Here is a 16,297-nt window from a genome sequence, read left to right on the forward strand (position 1 = left end):
TCTGTGGTAATTAAATCATTGATAACCCAAAGCTGCAGATGAGATGGTTTATGACCCTGGAACAAGCTCCAGGACCCACATATCTCTCCATGTGGACCAGTCAAAGAAGAGACCAAATAAAACACAACTCTGGACATAGGGTAATAGTAAGTATATATATATATATATTATTGTGTTTACTTAACAAACATGATAAATGCAATGTCTCCAAGAAGTTAGCTGTAACAATAAAAATACAATATCTTTGTGTCCTTAAGTACATAGAATTAAAACAGCAAAACAAAAACAAAACAGCCTTAAGTTGTTCACAGCGGTACAAATATACAGTACAAATCTATTTTATTCAAAAAGGGTACAAATAAAAATAAAAAACGCAACAAAATATAGTTATTAATGCTTTGTAAAGTTCAGGTAGGTGTAGGGTACTGTATTCTAAGGGAGCACTTTGGGTAGACAACTAAGGCTTTTGATAAGAATCAATACATATTGGTACGGCCATACGATATTAAAACTCACTATACAAAAGTTTATACAACCTGGATTATATTTGAGGATTGAATATTACATACATCATTGCATATATTTTGCAGATTTTATACTTAAAAAAAAGATGCTGTTTCTTTTAAAACTAGTCAAATGTCACGTAAAAAGCAGTAACTTTAGTGCCAAAATACAAATGTAAAATCTGAAAATACCCAACCACTCCATTAACTTTTAACCATTCTCATCTTCCTGATTTAATTCTGAATCTCTAGTGCCTGGCGACAACACCATCCCATCCAGTCTATTTACCTCAGTCATACAAGATCAGACCAACAGGGCTACTTTATACAAGGGTCATAAAGCCTTTTTCCATAATCACAAAACAAAAACAGACCATACAGTTACCAATAAAGGAAAGTTGTCACTGGTTTGAAAAGCCTCACGTTCTCTCCCATGTAGATCAGACAGGACCAGAACTAAAATACATTGAGCACTACCTCACCTTCAGGGACCTACTCCCAACGTCCACTCACATGAACAACAGAGGGTGGTGTGTGTGTGTGTGTGTGTAAAAAAACAACAGTGAGTCAGTTACTGGTCCAGCTTTCAAGCAGCAATAGGGACTCACCCTAACATGATCCCTCCCTGTAACCTATCCCTATCCAGAGATACAGTACATCTCCAAATGCCTTTCTGCTTATGAATAAAAACACCAGGAGAGTGCCAAGAGGGGGTCAATACAACAAGAGTGAACTAATCCACCTTTGCAGCTACAGAAAAAGAGGGAAACTGGGTCACTTATAAGCATCATTCCATTAACACATTGTACAAAGTAGATCTTAAGGCGTTATTGACAAGCTTGATAATAGCCATACAAAACATTATCTCTACAAACATGCACAACGGTCAAGTGATTGTTTCATTGGGTTTTGTGTTTAGCGCTAATAATTAAAAACTTCAATTAAATAACCGTTAATTTTATAATACTATAAAGGATGGCAAATTAGTGCAATTTTCTTTGACTAAAATTGTAATAAGAAGAGTGAGGTCAAAAACGTACAGGTCAAATGTTTCCCCTTTCTTACGATGGTTAGAGTCAAGAGAAGAACCTAGAAAACTGCTGAAGTAGCACTTTCACGCTCCGAGGAGAAGTCTGAGAACGATGCTAGTCTGAGTGTAACAGAGGGCGTGCTGCTAATGTGCCTGTCCACTTGACTGTCTGCTGAGAGTCAGAGTGGTCATACAGCCACTGCCTCATACCGTGTTCAAGACAGAGGAAGAGGTAAAGAAACAGGAGGCACTGCTTGCACCTAGAATGGTTGTCCCAGACCAGAATACTGAGTTTGATACACATGTTGTGTGGCATGGCAAAGGGAGGAGAGGAGGTGGTAAGACACAGAAGTGCTGTTTGTGCATGTGAGGAGTTCTGTTAATGATATTTTACTGCAGTAAGAATATCTGGAGGAAAAAGTGATGAGCAGTGGGGTGTTCCAGCAAGCAGGATCATTACCTTAGCCAGGTAACTTTGATAAGCAGCCAAATAAATCTCAATTTTTATTTAGAAAACAACCTGAATATGGATTGTTGGTTGTCAAGTCAATTATACCATTACAAATGTCAAAGTTCATATTTCTATAAAAAAATGCAGTTCTTCCTGTTTTTTGGGGGACCGTTAGCTGGCTAACTCATTGATCCTGCTTTCTGGAAGAGCCCCCAGGGAGGTGGGACATGAGATGCAACCCATTCACAACACATACACACTTGACCAAGAGAGATCATAAGGCCAAAATCTAACTGGATATCCATGCACATCATTTGAATTTCAGCACAAATCCATAGACGTTAACGACAGATTTACATCAAAATTGGAGTGACACATGCATACCTATCTCTGGTCATGATTTGGCCCGTACTGCCTGGCAGCGGAAGGTGAAGGTTATAGGCTGAGCTGACTGGAACAAAACACTGTGCTGAACTTAGGTTAGTGACAACTAAGGGTCTGAACAAAAACTACCAAACAAAAACTAAATAAATCCACTATATTCAGACACCCAAGGGTGGGCACTGATAAGCAATAGTACTCAAATAGAGAGATCAGTGTACAATGACTGCATCAGCCACCTTCTTATATACATTACAAACCTGTCCTACCCCGTAGTAGGTACACTTGGTCACTGAAGAGCAGAATACTTCAGAGTTTACTGCATAGCACATCCTTATACTACATGACATATTTTCAGGTATTCTGTTTAACTGTATTGCTTATAGCATTAAAAAAATATATAAACGTAAATTACTGTAAAAAATAAATTAAGTATTGAGCGGTTTATGGCTAAATGTCTACTGCTCCACTGTGGAAAATCCTCCAGCTCATCTCTGTATGGAATTTGATCACTATCGTATTTAAAAACATTTATATTTCAACAAAATTACAGATTGTTTGTTATGACGGTATCAAATGGCATGTGACTCTGCCTTGATCAGGCCTAACGGACCGCCCCTCTCCTTCAGGAACATTCTCTCATGGCTTATTGTCAAAGACTGTCTGATGTTTTATCCTCAGTGAACCGTGAGTCCTTGGAGGCTCCACTCAACAGAAATGTTCTGGAGGCAGTAGGGTGGTGGGGTTGGAAGGGGTGTATGAACTAGATTTGATACAGCCGTCTATAAATAGCATGGATGAGGGACTCAAGTCCGTAAGAAGGCATTGGGATGTCACCACACACAATCACCAGTCTTCACCTCAGAGCTCAAAGCCCAGGATACAGGTACAGACAGGCCAGTAGATAGATGCTCTAACACACAGTTACCTTCTCACACAGTATCAGTGAGCCTGGGATATTAATGCTTGGATCTGTGTTGGAGCACATCTTGTGACACAGGTGATATCAAAACAAATACACATCATTTACAGACAAGGACTACCGGTTCAGAAGTGACCAGAGACATTAAAACTAGACAAAACTGAGGTGAAATGTCTTTCTGACAAGAGGAATAACAGTGAAGACATTTTAGAAGAAAAAAGAAAACTGGAATTACCATAAGCTAATGGGAATATCTGGCTGCTTTATGGAATGACATATCAAACTGAATGTCTGGCTGCTTTATGGAATGACATATCAAACTAAATGTCTGGCTGCTTTATGGAATGACATATCAAACTGAATGTCTGGCTGCTTTATGGAATGACATATCAAACTGAATGTCTGGCTGCTTTATGGAATGACATATCAAACTGAATGTCTGGCTGCTTTATGGAATGACATATCAAACTGAATGTCTGGCTGCTTTATGGAATGACATATCAAACTGAATGTCTGGCTGCTTTATGGAATGACATATCAAACTAAATGTCTGGCTGCTTTATGGAATGACATATCAAACTGAATGTCTGGCTGCTTTATGGAATGACATATCAAACTAAATGTCTGGGTGATTTTTACATCTGCTCTAATTGCACGTCATCTTGATTTTATCCACTTGAAGTTTGTGACTAAAATCTGTGTCCGAAAAAGGAAACTGCAGCATTTTTTCTTGGCTAATTTGTAAACAGTGTCAACCATGCAAGTCAGTTTCTCTATTGCCAAAACTACCTTAAGAACACTTCAAAAAATGTAATAGCTACAAACAAAAAAAATCCCTTCATAAAAAAAATTAACTATTTGTAATTCCCATTACAAGGTCAGTGTGAATCAACAGGTGAATTTTTCTATGTGCAATACAAGACAATATTAAGGTCAACTGGAAATAATATTGCCATTTACAGAATAAAACAATTCTACATGTACACAAGTAGATTAAAAGACAATGGAGAGGACAAAACAGAGGACAGTTAAGATGCTCACCATTGATTTGGAGTCAAGCCTCTCTGGGAGATGCACTTGAATAAAACCATATAGAGTAACTATATAGGTTAACCATATAAAACCATAATGAATACTATCAGTGATGATCAGAGCCCGAACCTTCAGTCCATCAAAAAGGAGACTATTCTCTCCAGAAGAAATGCCTGGTTTTTTAAATAAAAATAATTTCAAAAGGCATGCTTTGATTGTGAATCTGTAATAACCATACAAAGATCAAAACATTTCAGAGCCAAATTGTGCATCACCTTCGAAAAGTAGGAACGTTTCAGGTCAGGGTTAAAGATAGTATTAGGTCTGATACGCAAGCTGTATATTTATATAAAAATAATAACAAAATACACAGAAAACCCCAAATAAACAGAAAAGCCACTATTGCTTTGATTTTGGTAACTGAGCAAGGATTGACTGGTCTCATATACCCATTTCACACCGTCGTGTAAGCTGACCTGGCCAGATAACATATCTAGTGCCATCCTGCTTTTAAACGAGCAGAGGCACATAGTTAGCTAGCTATGAACAACCTAAACCAGGCTGGAAAATGGCAGGCTAACCTTAAACCAATTATATTCACTGGAAAGCAAGCCAAAAGATCCCCCCAGTTTGTGTTGGGACAATAGTGTGAAAAAGGTATGAAGCAGGTCCAACTTCATCCCCTCCAACACACACAGGGTTCCCCCTCATAGGCCCAGGGGCTGCTGCACTGAGAGGGCCAACATGGCTCTATGGGGAGGTTTCACTCTCTGGCCCTCACCGTCCATGACGGGCTGCAGCCTGAGCAGGCCAGTTGCCTGCAGCCAGTACTGCTCCATACAGGGATCATTCCCACAGGTGACATTGGTGGAGACCAGCCCGTGCCTCCAGTAGTGGTGCCTACTAATACAATACAGTAAACAGTCACAAGCCAGAGGAATGCTGAGAGGTATAGCAGGCAGGAAGGGCTGCATTCGGGAAGATGAGTGTTGTGTTGTCTTGTGGTCACTCTGATAATCACTATGATGCTGGAATGCATGATCTCTTTTGGTTTCTTTCGAAAGGAAAACTGACATGTAACCGTGGCACAAAGTGGGGTTGGGGTGTAAAATGAAAAACGGGGAAGCGTGGTTGGTGCCTTACGAAAGGAGTGAGCGGTTTCCTAGGTTCTGATTGGTTGATTGAAGGAGCTGATTGAAAGACCTCTAAGGCTGCCTGCCCTCCTCTCAGACCCTCTCTCAGCAGACTGGGCCCTACGAGGAGAGGCAGGGAGATGAGGGAGAGTGTCTGTGCCTTAGTAGAAGTCCTCTGCTCCTACTAGAGAAGCACACTAAGTGACGATGACACACGTCAAGAGTCTGCATCAAGAGAACCAACATCATTAGAGGGAAAAGCATCTATGTGCCGATACCAGCAATTCAGCACCGCAAGTGTGTCTTTAGTCTTTTCTTATTTTTGGAGAACGCTTTTGAAGGTAACAGACCAAAATAGAAATGTGGGGAGAGACAGAGCATAATAGGATAGCTATGTTCTTGTCACTGTCAGACCCTGTGTCTGTCTACCAGACATGGGCTATATATTCTCCCCAGTCTTGGGTTTCCAGAGATGGTTTGGTCAAAGAAGAGAGAAAGTCCAGTGAATGCGATCACCTGTGATAAGGATGGTTCTGAGGGTTGGTTCACCTGCGATAAGGATGGTTCTGAGGGTTGGTTCACCTGTGATAAGGATGGTTCTGAGGGTTGGTTCACCTGTGATAAGGATGGTTCTGAGGGGTTGGTAGGGCGGTAGGGAGGAAGGAAGGAAGATGCAGTCTGAGGACTTTGGTAGGTGATTCACCAGCTACATACACTCCCTGCTTCTGCATCCGCTCCCTGTCAGCCTGGGAGAGCAGAGACCCAATCTCCTGATCACTGGACCAGGAGCTGTCCTGACTGACTGCCAAATAGAGCGGACCTGAACAGCCACGAGACCAGGTAGTTCCTCTGAAAACAAAGAGCTTGTAATCTTATTAGGTGTGCAAAATATCAAACATTCTGAGGCTACATTCCCACTCCCCCTTTCTGATGTTTTCACTCCTCTGACAGTCTCTTCTATGCTGTGGTTGGTGCTACTTCCCAGCGTTAGAGCGCCCCTCAATGGACAGTTTGACCTCCTGTGGGATGAAGGAGGGTCGAGAGGAGCCCAGCTGAGGGTGCGCCCCTTCCTCCACCTTCATGCATCTCTGAAGGCCGGGGGCGGACCAGCGCCTCTGAGACGCGCTCGACACTGTCGACACCACTCCCACCCCCGCCCCTGGACGAGCAGAACCCTCCGTGTGCAAATAGTAACTGCTCTGGCTCCTAGTGTGCTCTGCTGAAGTCCTATTTGGTCTGGTAGGCATCTCACTCTGCCCAACACCCCCTAGTTGCATGGGCTCCTCTTTATCCCCCCTCTCCCTCTCTCTGTGGATGCGTTCCATCCTGAAGTGAGGCTGTGGCCTGGGCTGCTGGGGGGCAGGGGGCCCCATGGGCTGGCCGATGGCCCCTGATGTGGAGTTGGCTTTGGTGGAAGTCCTGGCTTGGGTCTGCTGCTGCTGCTGCTGTTGTTGCTGCTGCAGGGGCTGTTTCTGTTGCTGGGGCGGCTGCTGCAGAGTGATGGACACACACACGTCTCCTACCTGCAGGTGGTGGCAGGCCAGGCCATAGAGCTGGGCCGTGCGCTCTGGGCTGCAGGAGGACCAGCCCTGGCCAAACACAAAGAAGGGGTGCTCCGGGGGCACGTCGATGGTCACCTTGCTCTGCTGCTCGCCAACTGTGAAGTGCAGCGCCACCAGGCCGGGTCTCTGCTGGCTGGTCCTGATGTCCACCACCATGCTGGAGTCGATCTTCAGCCCCCCGCTCACCTCAGCACTCCGCACAAAGTCCTGAGTCTGCAGGTCCTCAACACGCTTCAGCTCCCCCGTGGCTAGCTGGATGATGGCCCCCTTCATGAAATGGGAGGGATTGGAGGGGGCAGGGGTGGGCACCAGGGCCTGCGTGAGGGCTGCCGTGACTGGGACAGAAAAAGGCTGCTGGGGGTGCTGCTCCACGGCGGCCAGATCCACCACAGCCCTGTCTGGGAGGCCCACTCTGGCTGGAGACTCAGAGGCTTTAGAGTAGGGGGTGGGGGTGGGGGAGGCCATGGTGACAGCAGAGGTGTCATCATTGGTCTGGCTGGGGTAGTGCTGGGGTGGCTGTTGCTGTTGGTGGGGGAGGTGGTGATAGTCTAAGGGGACCAGGACTGTCTGTCCATTGGCCAAGATGACCGCGTGGCCTGGCTGCCCTGCCTGCTGTTGATGGGCCGTCATTCGGGGGTCTCCATACACCGCAGGGTGGATCGCGTACGCTGTCCGGCCAGCACTCTCACCTGCCTCCCCATGAGCCTCTCTGCCTCTCTGAGAGCCCTGGGATAGGTTCAGGGGACCAAAGGACACCTCTTTGCGGCCTCCACTCACACCTTGGACAGGAGAGGCTAGGCGACCAACGACCTGCTGAACCTTGAGGATGACAAAAGATAAATCTTATTAACACATTTCAATCAATCAACCTTTTTATCTTTAAATGTAATAAATTGTTGTGTCTGAGAAAAAGGAAAAAAGACTGAAGTTTTGTCCTCCTGTACCTCCTCTCAACCACCATTATTAAGCCTCAGAAAGCAGTGGTTTCCTATCAACTCTAGTCGAGACCACAAACCAGAGAATTTTTTGTCTTTCCTAGAAGCAGCAGGCAGTGTGTAGATGTGACTGGTTGCACAATGATCAGCACACCCTCAACAAAGTAATAAAGGAAGGAAGTGGAGGGGAACATGGATATTGTGTCACAGCAGACACTATAAAAAGTCAAGTGCACTAAATAAAGTCAGAATTTTGGACAATTCATAATCAAATCAAAACTCTCCTTATTCGAAAATGTAAAATAAAACATTTATTTGACTTATGGAGTAGATTTGAAATAACTTAAAATAAGTAAATACATGCGTGTAAGTAATTACAACAAAACTTCAAGTCTTACCTCCAGGTCAGTGTCTGGGGTGCTGCGCTGCCCAGGCGAAGCCCTCTCGTCCAGCCTGCGGCTCTTCAGGCTTCTGTCCTGTGCGTGCTCCAGTGCTACAGAGGCGGATGCTGCCTGCAGCAGCCGTGCATTTCTGGCAATGTAGACTGAGTCCTGGAGCATCTCCCTGGCTGCCTGCTCCCTCTCCCCTCCATTCAACTCTCTATCCCTGTCTGTCTCCTGCTCCCCGCTGTAGGGGTCCCAGGGGGCAGGTGCAGCCCTGGTGCCCTGAGAGTGGTAAAAGACTGGCACTCCCCGAGGACTGAGCTCTGCGGCGGGCAGCGCGCCCAGGTGCTGCTGGTGCTGGGCAGCCTGTTCCGAGGTCAGCATCAGCGGGACCCCTCCGGACGACCCCACTTTTGCAAAGGCATGGGCAGATACATGGGCCTGGGTAGGAGGGGAGACCACCCCCTCCTGGATGACTGACTGGTAGGGGACCAGGTGAGGCTGGGAGAGGGTGCCCGAGGGAGAGATCAGGGAGCTGGGGACAAAGCCAGGGGGGACTGCATAAGGGACTGCACCGTATGGGGAGACAAACTGGAAAGAGGAGTGGGGGATCTGGGCATAGCCTAGAGGGGGATAGGAGATCCCTGGATGATGCTGTAGGAGAGATGAGGGGACAGTGTAAGCTGGAGAGATATGGCTTAACACTGGGTGTAGACTGGTCTGGGAGTAGGAGACAGAGGGGAGAGCCACCCTATAGAGCATGCTGTACTGGTCAACGGGCAGCCCTTGGAGGCTCTCAGCACTCTCTACTCCATAGTGTAGACCATGCTGTGCACGCAGCCACTCTTCTGCTGTGCCTCCTCCCTGAGTGTCACTACCGACCCCTGAGCTCTGAGTGGAGGCCACTTCCTCCCCCCCTCCCCCACCACCTCCTCCCCCCACCCCACTGCCTGCCCCTCCTCCCGCACTACTACTACTGGTGCTGTTGTTGAGATCCCTCTTCTTGGGAGGCAGGCACTCCTGATTGCGCTCGTGACCTGGCTTCATGGCGGTGCCGTGTAGTCTTGTCTGGGCGTGAAAGGCTCTTTATTGTGCAGCACGGGGAGTGGAGCCTGTTGGCCAGGCAATCAGCACCACAGGAACCAGCTCTGAGAACCTGAAGCTGACCTCGTCCACCGCCTCACCTTGAAACACAGAGAGAGACTGTGTGACCAGTCGTCAGACGACCCCAAGGATTCACCTTAACATACTACATCGATACATACTGGACCCACGTCACAAGCCAGGCTTAGAGTGCCAAGATGTTTGAGAGAGATTGTAGACGAAAGGAAACTTGTGTTTCCAGACCTAGGCACAGGAGATCCACAAAATGATGGACACAAACAAACCAAAGAAACTGAATTTCAGTTAAAGATGCACCATGCAGAAATTGCGCCGCCACTTCCTGGTTGCTAAAATTCTAATAGTTCGCCTGATTTCAGTTTGGTGACATAACAAGCAAGTATAGTTTAGAGAATCACTGTATCTTCTAACCGCTTTGAAGTATAGTTTCTATAACCAAAAGTAAAAGATGCAAAAACAAAACTTTAGGGACGAATAAGCACTACAAGCATTTCTCTATACTTGCAATAACATCTGCTAACCATGTATGTGTGACCAATAAAATTTGATTTGACTAGAAATAGCACACATAGAACACATCTACCGCTTCTTAGACTTGCTGTCAATGAGCATGACAGATCTATATCACACGTCTATGTGAATTTGGTCAGGTCGCCCAAAAAGTTACATATTGCAGCTTTTAACTCTGGATATTATTTCCTTGAATAATTAGGCCTCCGTGTGATGACAGGAGGTGAGAAAACCAACAGCACCATAAAGATTAGGCACACACTTCAGCTCATTTTATGGTCTGTGCCATATTGCTTTCTCCCCATGGCAACAAGTTGTTACAGGCTGAACTGTATGGCATAGTGAATCACAGCACACGAGAGATAGGGAGAGTGAGTAAGAGAGTAATGGAGAGACTTCTCTACACCTCAGCTGCTGCAACCAGAAATGCTTCCAGATTATTCAGAACCCTTTTTTTTTCAGCTTGCCTAATTATATTGTCTTGTCCCATGACACTGCTGTGTATTTTCTCCACAGTCAATTGGATTATTAGTGGGAAGCCATGGGAGAGAAAGGTAAGGGTGAAGACAGATTTGAGACTGTTAAAACACCCAGGCATGCACAAACACCTACACAACAAACCCTCTTCCACCCACATATATCCTCCCATTCTTTATAAAACCTTACGTAAACGTCTTAAATTACCCACATTCACATCACATGCCTCACTTTCTACGTGCAGAGGAGCAAAAGACAGCAGGGTGCTTGATATTTTCATAAATATAGTGCTAACATTTCCCCCGAATATAGCCTATTTTTGGCATGTCCATAAAGAAATTTGCGTTATTCGCTACAGTAGGCCTACTTGGTGAAAGATGCTGTTTTCATCTTCTTTGAATAGGAGCCATGCTCTCTAGGCATAGATCATGTTTTTGTTATTCTAAACGTAGAACATTGGACAAACTGCACTAGATCTTAGAAACATTTCCACATCTGATATCAAATTGATTAAGCTCTCTTGCTAGTTCTCTGGCTAAAACTGAAATTTGAGTTGGGATGGGAGTCAAAAATAGCAATCAAGTTGGGTGTTTCCTCATGTCATTCAAACAAGATTGAGAATACTAATACTGGCTACAAAACATGATCAAATAATTAGATGACAATTACATACTGTTGTTGGCATAGTTAGAAAAGTTAACTTTCGTGGGATGAAAATAATAGTGAAGTGAGAAGGCCAGGCAACGTCAGAATGTATGGCTGGACATCAGCGAACACTAGTAATGGCTAGCTAGTTAGCAGAATAGCCATTTATCATGTTATTATCGGTCAAATATAGTATCTCCAAACGCCACAACTTCCTGTCTTCTCGTGCACTTACCTCCAAATATCATTGTGGATATGCCTCGACTGCCTTACGCTTTCGGAACAGTTAATATGATAAGGAAATGTGGATGAAATCAGGGCTGATTAGTCGAGCCCATTTCGGAGGCCAGCAGACGAAAACCCAGCGGCGCTCCTAGATGACGTCACACATAGTAAATTCAATTTCCTGGATGATTTTGAGGCATATAAATCCTATCATTTTCATAAATTTGAGCTTCATGGCCAATAAAAAACATACACACGTTTACCTTCTGCTAGGAATACTTGAATTGCCATTTCCCCCCGAATGTCTGTATGCACAAATTAGGGAATTATCTATTTCCCTTCGGGAACACACATTGCCTTGTTCCTCTTTAAATGGCAATCCTCAGGCAATGAAAACAAGTAGTATTTTAGCACATTAAAAGTCTCTCATTGGGATACTTTAGGAGGTTCTTGAATTACAAATGCAGTACTTTCTCAGATTTACAGTACCGGCATGTTATTGTGACGTGTTGTTTTTGCAATTTTCCCGGTTGATGCTCCAGTATTACAGCAGGGGGTGCTGATGGCCTTATTGATTTGAGTTAGTGTGTACAGTAGCTTTGCATTTTATTATACATACACTGACTGTAGTATGACCTGATTTGACTAATATCAGACCTGCATATACCATGGTTAATATTTTAATTTGAATATCATGTGAAATATCTTCAGTTTCCCTTATAAATCTGTGTTGCAGACATTGCTAATCGTCTCATTTTGACAGCTTTCCAATCCAGACACAAGCATTGCAGCCACCTTATTGGGTGTCTGAAATACCGAGTAGAAGAATACTCACAAATATCTACCCCCCCCAATAACAAAAAAAACAACTTCAGACATTTGACATTTTTATTTGCTCTAAATTCCTTTACATTGACATTTTGCCTTACAGCTGTGATCCCCTGTGGTCAGAGATTGTTGACAGTGCTTTTTAAGGGGGGAGAGGGTCAACATTGCACTACAGACCACTCAATTGTCCAACAAGTGCTCTGCAATGCCATAAATGTGTATCTCCAAACTTGATCTAACACAGTGACACTCCACAGAGCAAAGGTAAAACATAACATTAATCCCAACATGGTGTTACTTCAGATCAAGCACTTCAATTTGGCTTCCAGATGCAGCTTTTGAAGTACTCCGTCTCTCCTAATGTCATTACTCTGGGTGTAACAACATGCATAGTAGAATAAGTGATAGAAGTGAACCGGTACATTGAACACAGTAAGTAAACCCACATTTCCATCTAAAAAGGCACTGAGAATTTCCTACATCCCTGTTTTAGAACATTTGCATAACTGAATAAATATGTGCACTGTTGATCAATATCAAATTGTGTCAAATGAAGAGCACAATTGTCATACAATACCAGTGCACCAATGGTGTGAATTAGTGGTAAACTAAAATAAGGGCTGTGCATTCATGGTATATAAACTAGAAGTAGGGGCTAAAAAAACAGTAAGTACCATAATTAGAATAGCAATAAAAACAGTATATTATTTGTCAATTTACCATTACCAGTAGTTATTTCATACAGCTTCACTTCTTATTTGGGATTTGTCTTGTTAATATCAGGTGAAGGAGCAATGAGGGCTCATTAGAGAAAACAGATTCCAACTGTTTACATGTCTCCACTTCAAACCCACTCTGAAACACATCACCTGACTATGGTGAATAGACATGCTGATTGTCTGAGCATCAGTTCAGGAGGCGTCCAGCCATTAGCAGCATCAGTTCAGGCTGTGTGGGTGTACAGTAATGATAAGACAGGTATCCAGCATGCCCAGCAGTTCTTTACTGCCCACAGCTCCAAATCATACATGTCCAGATACTGATGCATTTCAATGCCAAAGCCATCAAGGAAAAAGTTGATTGATGAATGTCCACAAATTTCTTGTCTCAAACGGTGAAGGCATTTTCCAGTGCCAGTCCCCTGGCATTTTATTGGTGTGTTACGTGATTGATGATCATTTCCTGCAAGAAGGCCTAATAGTAAATAGCCTCGTCTGTCCTTCTCCTTTCACTATTCATGATTTGGTTAATATTCATTCTAGAATTAATGCAGTACCTTACCAGAAGGTCTCTAGAAATACAACTAAACTATATTAAGTGATACAAATAAAGCGATAAGTGTCTACCACAGATTTAACTCCTCCTCATAGCTCCTTTTTTCCGTCGCAAAGTGTCATCAGCGCTTCATCCATGTCACTACAAAATCATATTCCACTAACATTCTTCTACGTACTCAACTGAATCTAAAACTTGAAAATGGAAATGAAAATTGACTTCCTACAGAGAGCAACCCTGGCAAAACCCTGAAGAAATGTGCGATTTAAGCAAAGATGAATCATCTTGTGCAAAAACAAACAGTCACATCACATTAAACTGAGCTAGCCTCCAGCCTCTAGCATGATAGGACATCCCTTCTGGACTAAAAGCACTGATTTGAGTGAGAACTTTAGCCACGGGACCTCAGAGTGCCTCATTGGCCAGAGTTTCAGTGGAGAGCCATATCTTTGCCCCGTTCAGGAACTTGCTGAGAGGAGTGCCCAGGATGCTGCGGCGGCACATGTTCCCCACGGGAGAGAAGGGGAAGGAGGAGCTGAGGTACTCTGGAGTTGAAGAGGGCTCGTGGGTGGAACCGGCCTTAAAGTACATCCTGCTGTGGTCTGATGGGGGGGCGCTGGGGTTGGAGGTCGGGGTGCTGGCCGGAGTGGCCCCCTTGTACTGGCGTAGCTGGCTCTGCAGCTTCTCTACCTCATCAGCCAGCTGGGAGAGCTTGTGGTATGCGGTTACAGGGCCGCCCTTGGGGATGCTGGCTTCAGGGACCCAGCGCAGGAAGTAGAGCCTCCACAGGGCCAGGTGTGAAGGCAGGAGCTGGGGGATGAGCATCCCCTGTAGGTCTGCGGGCCGGGAGACCCAGTCCCTGAAGAAGCGCTCTGTTGGACTCTCCACCACCTCTCTGATCTGGGAGAAGTCTGGTTTGAGCCGCGACACGAGGGAGTTCCGTCTGGTCAGGGTGAGGCTGTCATGGCCGTCCATCAGGATGTTCCTCAGGGAAGAGGGCATCCCTCGGAGTGTAGAACTGTAGTTTTTCTGGAAGAGAAAGGAACACACTCATTTACAAGTTATTTAATTTAGAATGTACATGCATGTAGATGGTGTTGATTTTACTTTGAGGAACATGACATTTTGATCTTCATGAATTCAGGTTATTTCCAGGCATCTGGGACTGTCCCTGGATAGTCTTGCATAGCTTTTCTTGCAAAGCTCCCTAAATTTACCCATCTAGAATTGAAATGTACTTATCCTGTTAAGGGGTGGTTGAGAACTCTCAGTGTATTCATTTGCATTCTCAAACAAAGAGAGCAAACTGACCTTAGTGCGTCTGAAGGACTTCACTGCTCCGTTCTGAACACAGGTGGCACCTTTGCCAACATACATGGGGTTGTTGAAAAGGGCCTGGTCTTTGGGGGTGAACTGCTGTGACCAGTCCCAGACAGGGGGGAAACGCAGGGCCTTCTCCTCCCCCACAGAGATGCACTTACTCTGAGCAAAGTCCTGTGGAGGAGGACAGGTAAGGTTACTAATACTTCTCACAGCTGCACACAGTTCTGAGCTGTATCATATCAGAGGTGCGTTGACGGAGTTCAATACAACCGCAACTATGTTGTGAGGGTTGAGGGGGAACTTCCTGTTTTTGTCTCTTTTTGTGTGTGTGTGAGCTCCTCACCATGCTGTTCTCAGTGCGCTGCTGGGGACAGTTGAAGAGGAAGGTGCTGAAGACAGGGATCCACATGCTGTCACTGAGCACAGTCAGGTAGGTCTCAGTGAACTCAAAGGCTGCTGGGTACTGATTTATAATCTGCCACACACAGTCCAGGAACAGCTGGAACAGAGGAGACTGAGGGGATGGGAGGAGAGGAAGAGCGGGAAAGGTAAAGAATATTGTGATTAAGGGCGGCAGGTAGTCTAGCGATTAAAAGCGTTTGGCCAGTAATCGAAAGGTTGCTGGTTTGACTCCCTGAGCCAACTAGGTGAACAATCTGTTGATGTGCCCTTGAGCAAGGCACTTATTCAGTGCGACTTACAGGAGCAATTAGGGTTAAAAGTGTTTGCTAAATGACTAAAATTATAAATTATAAAAATCACTGGGCACAAAACAATGACAACATTTCAAAGTACAACTCCATGTCAAGCTCCATTTCAAGTATGCAAATAGACAGAGCCTACCTCCTCTTTGTCATTCTTCTTCAAATGGTTGCACCGGTCGAGGAAGCGATGGCCAGCCATCACCCACTCCTTCTGCACCAGGCTCTGGAAGCCAGTGAGGCTACGGAAGTGAGGGTCCAGCATCAGTTGTACCAGAGAGGACACCACACAGCTCAGGTCCCTGTCTTCTTCCTCTGGAGAGAGAAGAGAGACAGAAAAGAAGAGAGAAATACAGGTAGTAAGACCGACAAGACACACAGACAGGAAACATACAGAGACAGACAACTAAAGGACAAAACCATGTATTTCTTTACCTTGCAGAATGACAGACACATGTTTTCCCTCCAGCAAGTAGACTACCTCGGCTGAATGCTTCAGGAAGGCCCTAGAGCCAGGAATATGAAAGGATACAGTTGACTTTACTCTAGGTACAAATATGTAACATTTACGCATACATCTTAAGTACGACATTCATTAAATCTGACCAAAAATTGAGTCCAACCAAAATGATCCTGTACTTGCGCCGTAAATATTACCACCATTAAAAAGTGGAAATAAAAGGACTAATATATATATATATATATACCAGATGGTAGAGAGAGAACCAGCTGGAGCGTTTGTCAATGCTAGTACTTTTCTAAATGAAACTTCATGCAGGACAGGACAGCGGCAATGCCAGTGCAAACAGCAAGGTGAGCCAACCTGCTGAGCCAGTGGTGTCTCAGTATTTGTACATAC

At 44.7% G+C, this 16,297-nt stretch overlaps 2 protein-coding genes across 3 annotated transcripts in view; both read right to left on the bottom strand.

Annotated features, from left to right (window-relative positions):
• Positions 1-141: 141 nt before the first annotated feature.
• Positions 142-11,456, bottom strand: LOC139563122 (ataxin-1-like). The gene is made up of 3 exons (XM_071381416.1): positions 11,322-11,456; positions 8,348-9,516; positions 142-7,833 (listed from the first exon to the last, which is right to left on the bottom strand). Exons 2-3 carry the CDS (start codon positions 9,377-9,379, stop codon positions 6,427-6,429), a joined length of 2,439 nt encoding a protein of 812 aa, XP_071237517.1. The 5' UTR covers positions 9,380-9,516; positions 11,322-11,456; the 3' UTR covers positions 142-6,426.
• Positions 11,457-12,185: 729 nt separating this feature from the next.
• LOC139562751 (myotubularin-related protein 10-like) overlaps positions 12,186-16,297 on the bottom strand; it is a 29,126-nt gene continuing 25,014 nt past the window's right edge. For both annotated transcript variants that reach the window (XM_071380740.1, XM_071380741.1), the window contains 5 exons: positions 15,874-15,944; positions 15,581-15,753; positions 15,081-15,251; positions 14,726-14,908; positions 12,186-14,443 (listed from right to left, as the gene is read on the bottom strand). In XM_071380740.1, the coding sequence (XP_071236841.1) occupies positions 13,820-14,443; positions 14,726-14,908; positions 15,081-15,251; positions 15,581-15,753; positions 15,874-15,944 (1,222 nt within the window). In that variant the 3' untranslated portion in view covers positions 12,186-13,819. The remainder of the gene's footprint in view (positions 14,444-14,725; positions 14,909-15,080; positions 15,252-15,580; positions 15,754-15,873; positions 15,945-16,297) is intronic.

This window comes from Salvelinus alpinus, chromosome 33 (genome assembly GCF_045679555.1).
Source record: "Salvelinus alpinus chromosome 33, SLU_Salpinus.1, whole genome shotgun sequence".
NCBI classification, from domain to species: domain Eukaryota; kingdom Metazoa; phylum Chordata; class Actinopteri; order Salmoniformes; family Salmonidae; genus Salvelinus; species Salvelinus alpinus.